General features: G+C 41.4%; 1 protein-coding gene across 1 annotated transcript; it reads left to right on the forward strand.

Annotated features, from left to right (window-relative positions):
- Nucleotides 1–10,110: 10,110 nt before the first annotated feature.
- NR0B1 (nuclear receptor subfamily 0 group B member 1) lies at nucleotides 10,111–14,418 on the forward strand. Its single transcript, XM_008058972.1, has 2 exons — nucleotides 10,111–11,506; nucleotides 14,071–14,418. The coding sequence occupies exons 1-2, from the start codon at nucleotides 10,333–10,335 to the stop codon at nucleotides 14,313–14,315; spliced, it is 1,419 nt and encodes a 472-aa protein (XP_008057163.1). The 5' UTR covers nucleotides 10,111–10,332; the 3' UTR covers nucleotides 14,316–14,418.
- Nucleotides 14,419–14,749: the final 331 nt, after the last annotated feature.

Below are 14,749 nucleotides of genomic sequence, written 5' to 3' on the forward strand. Positions count from 1 at the left end.
CTGGGCTCAGGTGATCCTTCTGCCTCAGTCTTCCAAGTAACTGGAACTACAGGCATATGCCACCATGCCCAGCTAATTTTTTTGATTTACTGTAGAGACAAGGTCTCAACAGCTCAGGCTGATCCTGTACCCCTAACCTCAGGCAATCCTCTCACCTCTGTCTCCCAAAGCAATTTCTTTAAGTTGTCAGCATCAGACTGTGAAATAAAATATTTTCCAATTAAATCAAATTTGTGCATTTGAAATTATCTGTACATATGCATGCCAAATGTATTTGAAATAATGAATCATTGTAGCCAATAAGTCATTTATGTCTGGAGTCAAATGCACTTAACATGAGTAGTGTCATAAACTTAATTCCTTTCTCTGACCCCCAAAATGACAAACATATGAAGAACAGCAGCACCAACAACAACACCAAAATGTTGGTAATAGATGCAGGTGAATTTCTTTCCAGCAAAATGAAAATACTGGTGATTAAGAAAATCAGAAGCCAGGCTCGGTGGCTCAGCTTGTAATCCCACGCCTTTGGGAGGCTGAGGTGAGTGGATTGCCTGAGCCCGCGGGTTCGAGACCCGCCTGGGCAGGCGAGACCTCATCTCTACAATAAATCAAAAAATTAGCCGGGCGTGGTAGTGCGCACCTGTAATTCTGGGTACTCAGAAGGCTGAGGCGGAAGGATCGCCAGAGCCCAGCAGGTCGAGGCTACGGTGGCTAGGAGCGGCCACTGCACTCCAGTCTGGGCAATAGAGTGAGACTCCAACTTAAAACAAAACAAAACAAAACAAAAAACCAAGAAAATCAGAATGTTTATTTACAAGCTGATGTTTTTGCCATGATGAATGTAGCTTGGTTAGTGAAAAAAATGCTGCCTTGGTTCTCCAAAGCAGGGCATTAGACAAGGTATGTGTGCACTTCTTTGAGAGATGATCCCATGAAGCAGTGGTGAGAGAGCAGGGAAAGTGAAACTGGGAAGGGGAAAAAGTCAATATTAAGGTACATTATTATGGTCATTGCTGTAAGCAGCAGGGGTAATTCCACCAGGACCTTCAGAGAAACATCCAGAATGCTTCCCAGAATTATCTGCCCAAAGGAGGCAGCAGCAGCATTTATCCATTAGTTTCCAACTGTCAAGGTTAAAAGTTGGCACCAGGTTTACACTGGGAAACATGATGTTGCAAAATATAGCCAGCATTAAAAAGTTACAGCCTGCATGGAACTGTTCACCCACCTGTATGTGGAATCAGAGATATGTGAGAGAAGACACGAGACAGAAAATCAGAGGCATCTGATAGAAGAACTTATGGTTTATCATCTTTAACTCACTACCACAAGGTCAATCTCACTTGATGTAAAGAATTGGTTGAGGTGATACAATAACCATCTCAGGGCTCCTCTGCTGTGCTTGTTCATCTTTGGAAAGCATGTTACCATTATATCTCAAGATGTTCAATTCTTTAGATAAGTAAGGCTTGAATAAGGGAAGCAGGTAAGAATATTTCCCCAGCACTGGATGATTTATCCTGATTGAGCCTTTATTCAACAGTGTTACCAGTCACTCTGTTATAGATATACAGTAAAAAAACAAAGCAAAACACTGTTTACCAGTAAAACAAAAAAATTCCTCCAAATAACCATAGCCTTTCCAAAATTAAGGATCATGACATTACTTGTATCACTTGGGTATTTCTAAATACTTGGACATTGTCTTCAGGTTCTGAAGATTTTTCATTCTGTTCAAAGAAACTTAAGCAAAACGAAAATCTGTACACAGACCACCTATTGAGACTTGAGACATGGCTGATTCCAGGTACTCAAACTCCATTTCCAGGGCATGTTTCCTGAAGCCTTTTGATCTCTCATTCTAGTGTCAATTATCCCTGATTCATGTCTTGCAACCCAACCCACCAACTAAGTAGCGAATTTTAGCAACTTTGCTTTCAAAATATACCTCAGATTCAACACTTTCTCATCACCGGTATCACTACCTCCTTGGTACAAGCCACCTTCTTGTCTGAATTCACCTTCTGCAATAATCTGCTCACTGGTCTCCTGTTTTTATTCCTTTCCTGCCTATAGCTAGCTTTCCAAGTAAACACTGATGCTTAAAGATAAGAGAGCTTATGAGTGTCCACTGCTCAAAGCCTCCGATATTGTTCCATCACACTTAGGAAAGTATGGCATTATAGGTTCTAAGCTTTACAATCTTACAACTGGCCCTGGCTCTCTCACCAACTCTATCTCTCATTTACTGTGCCCTAGCTACATAGTCTCCTTGATATTCCTTAAACCTGCAGCGTCCCTTATTGGGACCATAGGGTTAACTGCAGATCATCACATAATTCGTTATTTTCACTTCCATTATGTCTTTGCTGAAATATCATTGTTGTGTCCAGATTGCGAGAATAATGTTGCCAACACGCAAAGTCAGATTGTGAGCCTTTTAATATGCCGGCGAACGAAAGGGGCTCATTCCTCCAACAACTCTCAGCCCCGAATAGAGTGGGGACAAAGTTTTTACAGGCAAAAACTGCTGAATAGGCTACACAGCATGGGGTGCAAATATAAGGTACATTAAGTTACATGGCATACAGCATGAACACAAAGACTATTAAAATCAAACAACAAAATATGCAAATGTATACAAATAAATTAGGAACTTGCAGTAAGGGAGTTTCCGATAATTGGGGAAACCCAGGGTGTAGGCTCTTATTTATGGAAACCAAGGGTGTAGGTCCTTAGTTACAGGAAAATTACAACCTCTGAGTACTGAAAAGCTATGGAGGGGGACATTTTTAGGTTAAAGCAGCTTTAAAGCAGCTAAAACAGTTAATATAAAGAATCTGTTACAATGTGGGGTTGCTTATAAGTTTTACAGGTACTTCATCATGACATCAGAGAGACAATTCCTGATCTCTGTCTAAAATAGCACCTCTCCACATTTTATCCTTACTGTTTATATTTTCTTCTTGGACCTTATCATTATACATGTATGTTTATTGAGTTTTTTATTTATTATTGGCCTCTCCTATGAGAATATATATTCTATGAGTGTAGAGCCTGAGGCATTTGTTGTTATGTCCCTGGCACTGGGAGCAGTGCTTGAAACATGGAAGATGATAATCAATGTGGGCTGGCTATTCTCTAGGTCTAGTGTACTTGACTGTCTTCCTGGAATTTGTTTTCATTCTCTTGTTAACTGAGCAAATTATTCTGTGAACAGTGTCTTAACTAATCACTGGAACAACTATCCAACAACACTCTGCTGCTCTCTTTTCATGCCTGCCCTTCCACCTTTGGGAGCCTCTTTCAGAACCAGGGAGAAAATGCCAACCTTCTCAGGAGCTTTTACCTGATAAAATGTGTGCATTGAGTGTGTGTGTTTTCTGGGGCGTGTGTTCCTCTACCCTGGTTTATCTATCAACGTAACCATATCACTCTTCCAAATTTCAAAACTGTATCCAATCTCTGTTCCATAGGTTGTTTCTTTCTCAAAACTGTAGTGAAATGATCCGGTGAGAAGAGGTCAATATATTTGATCTACCTGCTACCTTGAGCCACAAGCTCTTCATTGACAGTTTATAAAGCATGAAAGTCTTGGGTTTCTGTGTGTATGTGTGTGTGTGTTTCTTTTGAAATTTTGCAACATGAGGGTGTATTCCAGGGACTTAGTCAAAAGTGGTCCAGAGAACACAAAGTTCAGGATGGTGGAATTTGGTTCACAGACTGGTGTGAGGAAACTGTTCACTGATACTGATCTTCTTCCCGCTGGAGTTCTGATGCATGAAAGTCAAAAGACACCATTAGGGACCAGAGGCTAAAAATTCACTGAATAACAAATCAGCAGCATTTGAAGTGGGCACTTCATATATAAAGAAGAAGACATACAAACAAGAAATTAAACTTTTCATAACGATCTTATTAAAAATCCACCAAAACTATGGAATTATCTTCTGGAGGTGTCCCTGCTAGGAAAGTGTTCTAGGAACCCATTGGCTTCAGTGTGCTAGCTAGCATTGTTGTGAGAGCTGCACTGGGCTTCAGTGAAATTTTTTGTTGTTGTTTATTCGGAGATTCTTTAAAGCGTTTGCCCATTTCGTTATGGGTAATTTACTAGCGCATCTGCCCATATCACGCTGTGTTCAGCAGTTTTTGACCAAAAACAGCATGACCCCTGTGCCCCACCCTCCCTAATCTCCCGATCTCACACAGAGCGACTTTTTTTTTGTTTCCCTGGATTAAAAAATTCCTCAAAAGGAAACGTTTTGCTAATGTGGAAGAGGTGAAATAAAAAATGGCAGAAGCACTAACAGGCATCAAAACTGATGAGTTCAAAACTGTTTTGAGCAGTGCAAAAAAAATCATCTTGATAGGTGTATTGCATCAAATGGAGAGTACTCTGAAGGTGACTGAATTTTAAACATGTAAGAACAAATACACAATTTTTATAAATAAATTGTGGGTTTTGGGGGTCCCTCCTCACACAGTTAGATAAAAGGATTATGTTCTGATATTTGATAGCAGAATGCGATGACTACAGTGAAAAGCAATGTATTGTATATTTTAAAATAACTCGTAGACAGGACGTGAAATGTTCCCAACACATAGAAATGATAAATACTCATGGCATTTGACTGACTTGATCATTACACATTCTATGCATGTAACAAAATATCACATGTATTCCATAACTATGTACTAATATCATGTATCAGAAAAAAATTAAATCATAAAAAATTAAAAAAGAATTTGTCGTCTAGTTCTAATAATTCACAGTTGTGCAGTACTGTTAATGTTTTCTTAAAAATACATAATATTATTTCATACATTCAATAACTTCATGAAGTAAACATGAAAAATTTATTTACTCCCGTTTTGGAGAATGTCAAACTAGAAGTCAGAGTGGTTAAGACAGGCAGTAGGCATTTGGCAGAAGAGAGCTTAAGTATTTCCACAGGGGCTGGCTAAATTGTAAAAAAAACCCCACACAATCGAGGAAAAAGAGTGAAGGCTGATCAAATCTTCTGTTGTTAAAATATATACACATAGATGTGGAATAAACTTTTCACTCACTATTTCATTCAGCAGGTGTTTGTTGAGTGCCTTCAATATGCCAGGCAATATACAAGGGAATCTAGATACAATAAATGTGAGGAGTACATTGCTAAGAAAAGTTGGAGAAGAAAAAATAAAGCAATTTCCTAGAAAAGAGATATTACAATTCCAGACCCCTATACTCTGGTAGTCTGTAACTAAAATTATCATTGCTGTTATAGGACAAGCTATGTGGACCAAAAAAGAGCAATGATTTTCAAACTGACCAGTCAAATCAATGGGGCAACAACTTTTTAAGTCTGCCAGTCGGTTAAATTTATTAATTAGACAATTTGATCAATATCTGGTTTGGGATGGATTCAAAATTGGTATCTTCAGTAAAATAAATTGACTTGATGAATGTTTTTCCTTGAATGAAGTGGTTGTTTGATTTGGAAAGTTGATTCTAGCATATTTCAGGATTACAGTGAATATGACTCATAATTCCAGATCAGCAGTTATGTGACCCCTAAGGCAGATGATTACCTTCACTGTAGCTTATCTGAAGGAAATAAATAATAATCAGCTGATCTTCTTTCGGGGCTTCATGAGTCAGCAGCTAAAGCCTATTAATTCTTCCATAGATATAGCTTTAAACATTCTGGGTCTTGAAAAGAGAAAGGAGGGAGGCGATCTTTTTGATTTTTATCAGTTACTATTCCTCTACAATAGTGACTACCTGATATTTACTCTGAAAACCAAGGAAAACACTCTTGTTACTCCCTGTCACCTGTTTACTGAAGAGACTGGAGTCTAAGGCATTTCAGCTCTTTTAAGCCTGGGTTGAAAATTCATATCATGTTTCAGATCGTCATGCCTTCCCAGGTCAAGAGCAGCTTGCTGTGCAAAGGTCAGTTTCACAATTTTACCCAGTTTTATCCTCACCTGTACTTCACTCCTACAATCTTAAGTAAAAACTGCATTACTTTGAAGTTGAAGGTTGCATTCAGGCAAGCAGAGCAGCTTACTCCCACCCTGAGTTGGAACAGATAATGGATTCTACAGAGCAGGTGTCCAAGTGGCCAAGGTCATCGTACAATGAGTCAGTGTAAATATCCAAATTGCAGTTGTGGACAAACTCAGCACATGACAGGTGTAGTTGATGAGTGTCCTTTTGTCTAGCTGTCACAGTGGTCTGAGGACACAGAACAAATCAAATGAAAAAGGCTGTGCCTGCCTTAGAAGGTTATGTCTTCACTAATCCTGTAGCAACCAGAAAACTGGCAGTACTTTGTGGAAATCTCTGCACTGATTTTGTTTCTCAGGAGCTATTTGTTCAGGGAAAAAATGGAAAGTGGAAAGATGAAGTCAGTTTTCTCCTGACATTTCCAAGGATGAGTACTTGTGAAGGAACAGTCAATCCAAAGAACCTAGAAAGTCCTTCAGAGTTGAGAATGGAACATCACAACTTCAAGAAAAAACATAAGTAAGAAATTCAGAAGACTTGGCTCCTGGGAAAGAACAGGAATTATAACCAATATATTACAAATTCCTGATTCTCAGCACTGCACTTAAGTTTCAATTTTAGACAAAGCCTGAAATTCGAAGTCAAAGGCATCAAATATGTGTGAGGTGTGAATGATTACTCACAGACAATGGATTTAAGTGTCTAGGATTAAAAAATATGTAGTTGATGAGAGAAAAGAATGTAAAACAAAAACTCTTGAAGGATATCGTGCCAAGGTGCATATATTAAAATTAGTTTATAGCACTATTTATTTGTTTCATGGGTGAAAAGGTTAGCATAGTGTTAAATGCTTTGCTCAATGTCAAATCATTAGAAAATAAATAGGTGTAAATTCAAGTTACTTTTTATTTTAATATAACAGAGGAGTCAAAACATTTCTGTAAATGGCCTTATTGAAAGAAAAATAGAATAACTCTTCTAAAGATTTAGAACAGAGTGTACATACTCTTTTAAAAAAAAGAATTTTGTTTCTATCTCACAAATGAGAAAGCTGAAGTTAACTGATTTGTTCAATGTTATATCTTTAGAGTTAAAGAGCACAAATTCAAGGCCAGGTCTTTTGACTTTTAACCCAGTTTTCTTGTTACTTTGCCACAGTGCTTGTCGCACTCTGAGTATCAAAATAGGCCTCCAGAAAACTCTGAGTCTATAACAAGGCCTGCTAACTTCTCTTCCCTCCAGGGTCAGTGCAGTGATAGCTGTGAGGAAATGCTTGGTCTTTGCATTAAGAGTAGCGGCTCTAGACTTCTCTCTTTCTAAAGGTGTAGTCAGCCAACAAGTGTATTTTTGAGCACCTTCTATGTGTCAGAAATTATTCTAATTGCTGGGATACAGAGTGATATATTCCTTGCTCTTAAGAAGCTTTTGCTTGCTATGTTGTCCAGGTTGGTCTTGAACTCCTGGCCTCAAGCAATCCTTCTGCCTCAGCCTCGCAAAATGCTAGGGTTACAGGCGTAAGCCACCACACTCAGCCTCTCCTCCTTTATTGATCTCTGCTTTTGATACTCAATTCCTGTTTTTCTTCCTTTCTATGGGTATCTTTCTGCCTCTTTGTTTTCATGGATCTGACTCTCCAGTACTCTTCCTGTCTCTGCCTCTTTCTCTCTCTGTCTCTCTCTCCCCCCACCCTCCCTTCTGGCCTTCTATCCACTCCTCATCTCTCACCCCACCCCACCCTCAGGGGTTGAATGCATCGATCTGTTTCTTTTTTATTTACATGTTTTCTTTCTGGGTTGCTGGAATAAATATGACCCTTGTCATTTGAAAAAAAGAGAAACTTTATATTAGTGGGGGGAGACAATCAATAAATATCTAACAACTAACTAAATAAATCATATCAGGTATTGAGAAGGAAATAAAACCATGTCTAGCTCTGAAAACTTAAGGTGGAGACAACTAGGCTGGGTTATTCAGCTAGGCTGGTTGGTGGGTTCATTAAATAGAAAGATTGCTGAAGCAGCAAGAATAGTAACCAAAATAATAGCTTGAATATTGGAAATGACAAATAATAAAATGAACAATGGGGTAACATTGCTAATATATACTATTGTGTGAACCAGGTGACCCATTCAATCTTTTGAGTCTAGGTGAAGAAATGTGGACATGCAAAAAAAGTGAGATAAAAACTTCTGGGAAAAAAGGGAGAGAATTATGGTAGTGTTGGTATACTATCATTTCCTAACCCTGAAGTGATCCCACATTGTCCTAAAAAACCAAACCAAACCAAACCAAACCAAAACAAAACAAAACAAAACAAAACAAGACAAACACATGGTTGATACATCCAATGCTTGTTATGTGCCAAACATTCTTCAAAACACTTTACACAAATTAACTCATGTATGAAGATTACCTCACAGAGATACATATGATATTCTGCATGTTTTACATACGAAGAAACTGAGGCATAGATGGCTTAAGTAACTTTCTTCTGGTAGGCTAAATAATGTCCCCCCACTAAAAGATGTCCAAATCCCAACCTTCAGAATCTGTGAATATATTATCATATAGGCTAAAAGGGCTTTACAGTTATTATTAAGTTAAGGACTTTGAGATGTTATTCTGGATTATCCAGGTGGGCCCAATATAATCACAAAGACCCTTATAAGTGTCAGAGATGCAGATGGAACCAGAGGTCAAGGTGACGTGGCCAGAAGTCAAGGAATGTAGGCAGCTTCTAGAAGCTAGAAAAGGCAAGCAAATACAAATCCCCTAGAGCTTTCAAAAGAAATGTCTCCCTGATTTTAGCCCAGTGTAACTGATTTCAGATTTCTGGCCTTCACAACCATAACATAATAAATTTGTATTGTCTTTGTTGCCTTAAACAACTACATTTGTGGTAATTTTTTTTAAAGCAGCAATCAGAAACTAATGTATTGCCCAAGGTTATGGAGCTACAAAGTAGCAGGGCCAAGATTAAAACTGAGGCAATCTGGTACCAGAGCCAAAGATTTCACCACTGTGTTATAGGGTCTTCCAGGTAGAATACAATTTCAAGTCGAAAGCAAAATGGGGTTCTCCTAGGTGGTCTCCTATGTTTCCCTCAGAATTCCAGGTCCCCAAGAATTAGAAAAAAAAAAAAAAAGGAAAGAAAGAAAGAAAAAAGAAAGAAGGTCCTATACTAGCTGGTATGTACCAATTCTGTTCCCTGCTGTGTGTCTTTAGTCCTGGACCCGATAATTTACTGATATAAACCACTCATATTAGGGATGAGAAATTTGGGGACCAAAGAGTTATGATTTTGAAGTTACTGGGCTGGGTGGCGAAATAACCAGCTAGCTACATGAAGGGCGATGGAGAGACCCACTAATCTCAGAGCCTGTGTGGAACCTGAGGGATGAGGTTGTGTGGCAAGTGAAGACCAAAGGATCCGGGCTTCCTGATACTTGTATTTATTCATTTAGTAAGGGTGGAAGAAGAAATGCTAATTACACATTTAACCAATGTAATACCTCTGCAAGGATTGAAAGCTCTCCTTGTAACAACGTTATCAGCTTGTCATATTATATTCCCAAATTTTAGCCACCTTTACATCTTGGTCCCTGTCCCCAACTCTTTAACAAGGCATGTAGGACACAGTGGGCACTTATAAATATTGATGGAATGAAACTGAGTGTTTACAGTATCATACTTAGACAAGTACTTTTTAAACGTTCACGTGCATGGGAATCCCCTGGGGACTTCGTTTAAATGCAGATTTAGTGTTAGAAGTTCTGGTTGGGGCCTGAGATTGAGCATTTCTACTGAATTCCTTCCTATATGATGCTGATACTGCTGGTCTATGGTCTATGTTCTTTAAAGTCTCAGAAAATGAGACTTCCCTATCCATGTACACAAACTGTGATTACTTAATGAAAGTTTACAAAGGTAGCATAGAAGTAGATATTTCCTCTTTTAGGCACCTCTACTTTCCCAGTAAAGGGAACAGATTAGATGCCAAGGTTGAATGGAAAGAGTTGGAACAGCGTTCCAACTCCCTGCTCCAGGCGCTCTGCTCCCGTCTTAGAGACAGGGGAAGAGGTAGTGAGAGGAAGTAGGGAAGTGTCCGGGAGCGCCCACGCTGACGTTCCCCTTCCATTTCCAGCTTTTTAAGCAGCATCTGCCCCACTGAACCACCGAGGTCATGGGCGAACACACCCCAGCGCCGCGCCGCGCCCCCCTCCGCGCCCTTGCCCAGGCGGAGGCGGCCGACGCGCCTGCGTGCGCACTTAGTATAAATAGGTCCCAGGCGGCGGCCACTGGGTAGAACCGGGCAGCGGGCGCCGCGGGCCATGGCGGGCGAGGACCACCAGTGGCAGGGCAGCATCCTCTACAACATGCTTATGAGCGCGAAGCAAACGCACGCGGCTCCCGAGGCACCCGAGGCACGGCTGGGGGGTCCGTGCTGGGGCTGCTCGTGTGGCACTGAGCCCCGGGTGGGCAGAGAGGGGCTGCTGGGTGGGCGGGCCGTGGCGCTCCTGTACCGCTGCTGTTTTTGCGGTGAAGACCACCCGCGCCAGGGCAGCATCCTCTACAACATGCTTACGAGCGCAAAGCAAATGTACGCGGCTCCGGAGGCGCCCGAGGCGCGGCTGGGGGGTCCTTGCTGGGGTTGTTCGTGCGGAGCTGAGCCCGGGATGGGCAGAGAGGGGACTCAGGGCGGGCGAGCCGTGGCGCTCCTGTACCGCTGCTGCTTTTGTGGCGAAGACCACCCGCGACAGGGCAGCATCCTCTACAGCTTGCTCACGAGTGCAAAGCAAACGCACGTGGCTCCGGAAGCGCCCGAGGCACGACCACAGAGCGCGTGGTGGGAACGCTCCCACTGCGCTCAGAGGCTGGGGGGCAGAGAGGGGATACCAGGCGGGCGGGCCGAGGCGCTCCCGTACCGCTGCTGCTTTTGCGGCGAAGACCACCCGCGGCCGGGCAGCATACGCTACAGCTTGCCCACGAGCGCAAATCAAACCCGCGCGACTCCAGAGGAGCAGCCGGGGGCCCCCTGGTGGGACATCTCGTGTGGTGCGCAGCGTCCGGTGGCACTCAAGAGTCCACAGGTGGTCTGCGAGGCAGCCTCAGCGGGCCTGTTGAAGACGCTGCGCTTCGTCAAGTACTTGCCCTGCTTCCAGGTGCTGCCCCTGGACCAGCAACTGGTGCTGGTGCGCAGCTGTTGGGCGCCCCTGCTCATGCTTGAGCTGGCCCAGGATCGCTTGCACTTCGAGACCGTGGAGACCTCGGAGCCCAGCATGCTGCAGAGGATCCTCACCACCAGGCGGCGGGAGACCGCGGGCGACCAGCCACTGTCCCTGTCCACGCAGCAGTCACATTTGGCACCGCCGCCGCCGGAGGTCGCGCAGTTGCCCTCTGCCGCCCAGGTCCAAGCCATCAAGTGCTTCCTTGCCAAGTGCTGGAGTCTGGACATCAGCACCAAGGAGTATGCCTACCTCAAGGGGACCGTGCTCTTTAACCCGGGTAAGGGTGCTGGCCTTGGGCGCCGGCTTTTCCCAACTCAGAAAAGCGCTGGGCAGTGCCTACTCCGGAGCACAGACAGTAAGGTGTTTTCAGTGGTCAGGAAAGAGTCGGAGCAAAGGTGAAGAATAGCGACTAACTCAGTAGAGTTGGGGTAAAGGGTCCAGGGACCAAAGTCAGCTGGGGGAGGGGGGGTGGCGTGTTGGGTTTGTACTTCATCTGTTACTGCAGAAAAGTTTATGCCTTCAAGGGACATGGCTATTCCGTCTCCAGTTTTCTTGTAAATCCAGTAGCATAGCTTTGATAAAAAGTTTTTGCTCATTGAAAATTCTGCAACATCTCTTTCTGAAACCTTGTTTTGAAATTTACTAGAACCTTTTTGTCGGAGGAAATCAATTAAAGCTGGTAAGAAAGGAAACATTTGTTAAGGACCCCATAGAGAGATCATCCTCTGGGAGACATTGTCAGACAGGACACTGGACTTAGTGTTTTACCGATCTGCCTCTGAATGATCATTTGTATGATGCGAAGCATCTGGACTATCTCATCCTCCAAATCTCTGTGAATATCAGGGTGGTAAAGGGATAGGAAAAAAGCCACAGTAGGAACTGACGGAAGGGGCACTGCATTATAAAACTCAAAGAGACTTTAGAGACCTCTTAATCAACCCATTTGCTCTGCACCCTTCTCCCATTCCATTTTACAGAATAGGTAGATGCAACCCAATTGACCTTATGACTGGTGTGTTGTGGCACCTAGGAGCCTTGTCTTCTGAGATTTTGGCTGCACCATACTTTGAGGTTGTCTGTTGGGTGCTGGACATGCTGCCCCACAGAGTACAACCACATAATGGCAGAACATCTCCCTGGACAGTCCGGCACCTTGTCTTGGGTATTTCCTACTACTAGAATCATCTTCAATCAGTGTTCTTCCAAAATGATCACAAGTGGGAAGGAGGTTTCCAGGCAACTTGACCTGGGATAGTTTTATAATATTCCTTCTGCATCCCTTTTCCTTGGTTGCCAGGAGTCTCTGGTTATGCCCCTGTCCCTACCTAGCATTTTTAAAAAGGTGAATAGATCAGTGTTTGGTAGGATAATAATTTATTCAGACCTCACATTTCATCATCTAGAAACCTGAGCTCATCCCAGTGATTATTGTATGTAGATCACTCTTTTGCTTATACCATTGTTTTCCAAACTTGCTTGTGCCTAGGAAGAACTTGTGTGTGTATGGTGGTGGGGGCGGGGAATAAACAGTTTTCCAGGCTCCTCCCCTAAAGATTCTGATTCAGTAGCTCTGACCCAGGGACTGCAAGCCTGCATTCATAAGTACCCCGGTGATTCTTAAGACCGTTTGGAAAACAGTTTTCTCAGAATTGGAATATGGATTAGAAGCAGTGCTTTTTTTTTTTTTTTGCTTTTATTTTATGTATAATAGAAATGTCTCTTACCTATTACCATCATTATTTTTTAAAGAACATGAAATAGTTCTTCTCTGTGATGATTAGCATGGTGCTTTAAAAATATTTTTTCTGTTGAATTTTGTAGAAAAGAAGAAGGAAAATGATTGCAATTATCATTAACATTATTGAAACAAAATGATAAACTGCTAAATACAAATTAGAGAACTTTGCAACAATATTGGTGTCATGGAGGATCAAAAGACTTTCAAAAGCAGCCTTCACAGTCCACCTTTGTTATGAAACTTACATGCACCATGCACGTAATCTTTCCTGCATTGTATTTCATTCACCTTTTCTTAGGAATCACACCATACTGCAAAAGGTCATTCGTTTTCTCTTGGAAAAGTTACTTGTGAACCATGTTCCATGAGTTTTTTTATGTTTACTTTTTAACCTTTTAATGACTAGGAGAGAATGCTTTCCAAAACTTTTTTTCTTTGGTATTTTTGAAAAGAGTCTTTTGAAACACTCATTAGAATCACTCTTTTATTTTAACCTTCTCTGATACAGAAATCATGGTACAATTGAACTAAGTGGTCAGCATTAGCTTCCAAATTATTATGGGCTTCTAGACTAATATTGGTTTTGAGGCAAATAAGTAAAATGAAACTTGTGAGTCATGGTTTGTGGCTGTGAAGTTTACCACTATTGACTGGGCAACCAGTATAATGGTTGGAAATTTGAGAAATAGTAAAATATTTGTCATTTGGCAACACTTCTTTTTTAAAATGGCCTGTTTCCCAGAGGTAAAAGGTAAAGTGCTAATGTCTCAAAATAGTATTAATTTCTTCATATTTGCAACTGGAGCAATGATTCATTAAAGTATATTCTACTGTCAAATTAAGGGTGCGCTTATTGGCTCATGGCCAGTGTTTTTAACGTGTGTATACAAACACTGAATATTAAATAAGAATAATTACATGGTGTTTCATTCTTGGATGTGTTGCTTCTGAAAACCTAGAACTGGTTTGGCATTTTACCCTTTTAAACCAGGGAGCTTGAGCTCTTGTTTAATTGAGAAGAGACTGAAATGGATATATTTAAAATGCTAGCAAAGGACTCTTGTGAGCTGTTTATAACAAACACATTTTTCTCCCTCCAGACCTGCCAGGCCTGCAGTGTGTGAAGTACATTCAGGGACTTCAGTGGGGAACTCAGCAGATACTCAATGAACACGTCAGGATGACGCACAGAGGGCACCAGGCCAGATTCGCTGAACTGAATAGTGCCCTTTTCCTGCTGAGATTCATCAATGCCAATGTCATCTCTGAACTGTTCTTCAGGCCCATCATTGGCACAGTCAGCATGGATGATATGATGCTGGAAATGCTCTGTGCAAAGATATGAAGGCATGTGGGCCACATGAGTATAGTTCACCATGAAGGAGAAATAGAGTGCTGTGGGCAAAAGTGTGTAAGATATTGTATAATAAACTTTCTTATTATTTTTACATGCATAGTCTTTTTGTATTCAATTAGAGAAATACTTCTGTTCCACACAATTAAAAAAAATACTCTGTTCCATACTATTTCATTGCTGAGGAAAACATTTGCCAATAGGTAACATATCTCCGTACATCTTTAAGGAAAGAACAGTGCGCTACACTAATAAGCTATTTTTACAGGTCTAGAGACTATGAAACCTCAAATCAAATTTTTATTATTAAGTTATCATAAATTTTAAGGTCTTAATCATTAATTTGATTGAAAAACGTTTCATAAGGGTGGAAGTAAGTCTTCAAAAATTATTATTATTATTATTATTATTTTGAGTTGGAGTCT

This window comes from Carlito syrichta, unplaced genomic scaffold (genome assembly GCF_000164805.1).
Source record: "Carlito syrichta isolate Samal-C Ts95f unplaced genomic scaffold, Tarsius_syrichta-2.0.1 Scaffold303667, whole genome shotgun sequence".
NCBI classification, from domain to species: domain Eukaryota; kingdom Metazoa; phylum Chordata; class Mammalia; order Primates; family Tarsiidae; genus Carlito; species Carlito syrichta.

Bases quoted from the DNA above. Each gene is read 5' to 3' on its own strand.
- NR0B1 (XM_008058972.1), top strand. From the start codon at position 10,333: ATGGCGGGCGAGGACCACCAGTGGCAGGGCAGCATCCTCTACAACATG. The intron at 11,507-14,070 runs GTAAGGGTGCTG...TTCTCCCTCCAG, and splicing joins GACCGTGCTCTTTAACCCGG to ACCTGCCAGGCCTGCAGTGT.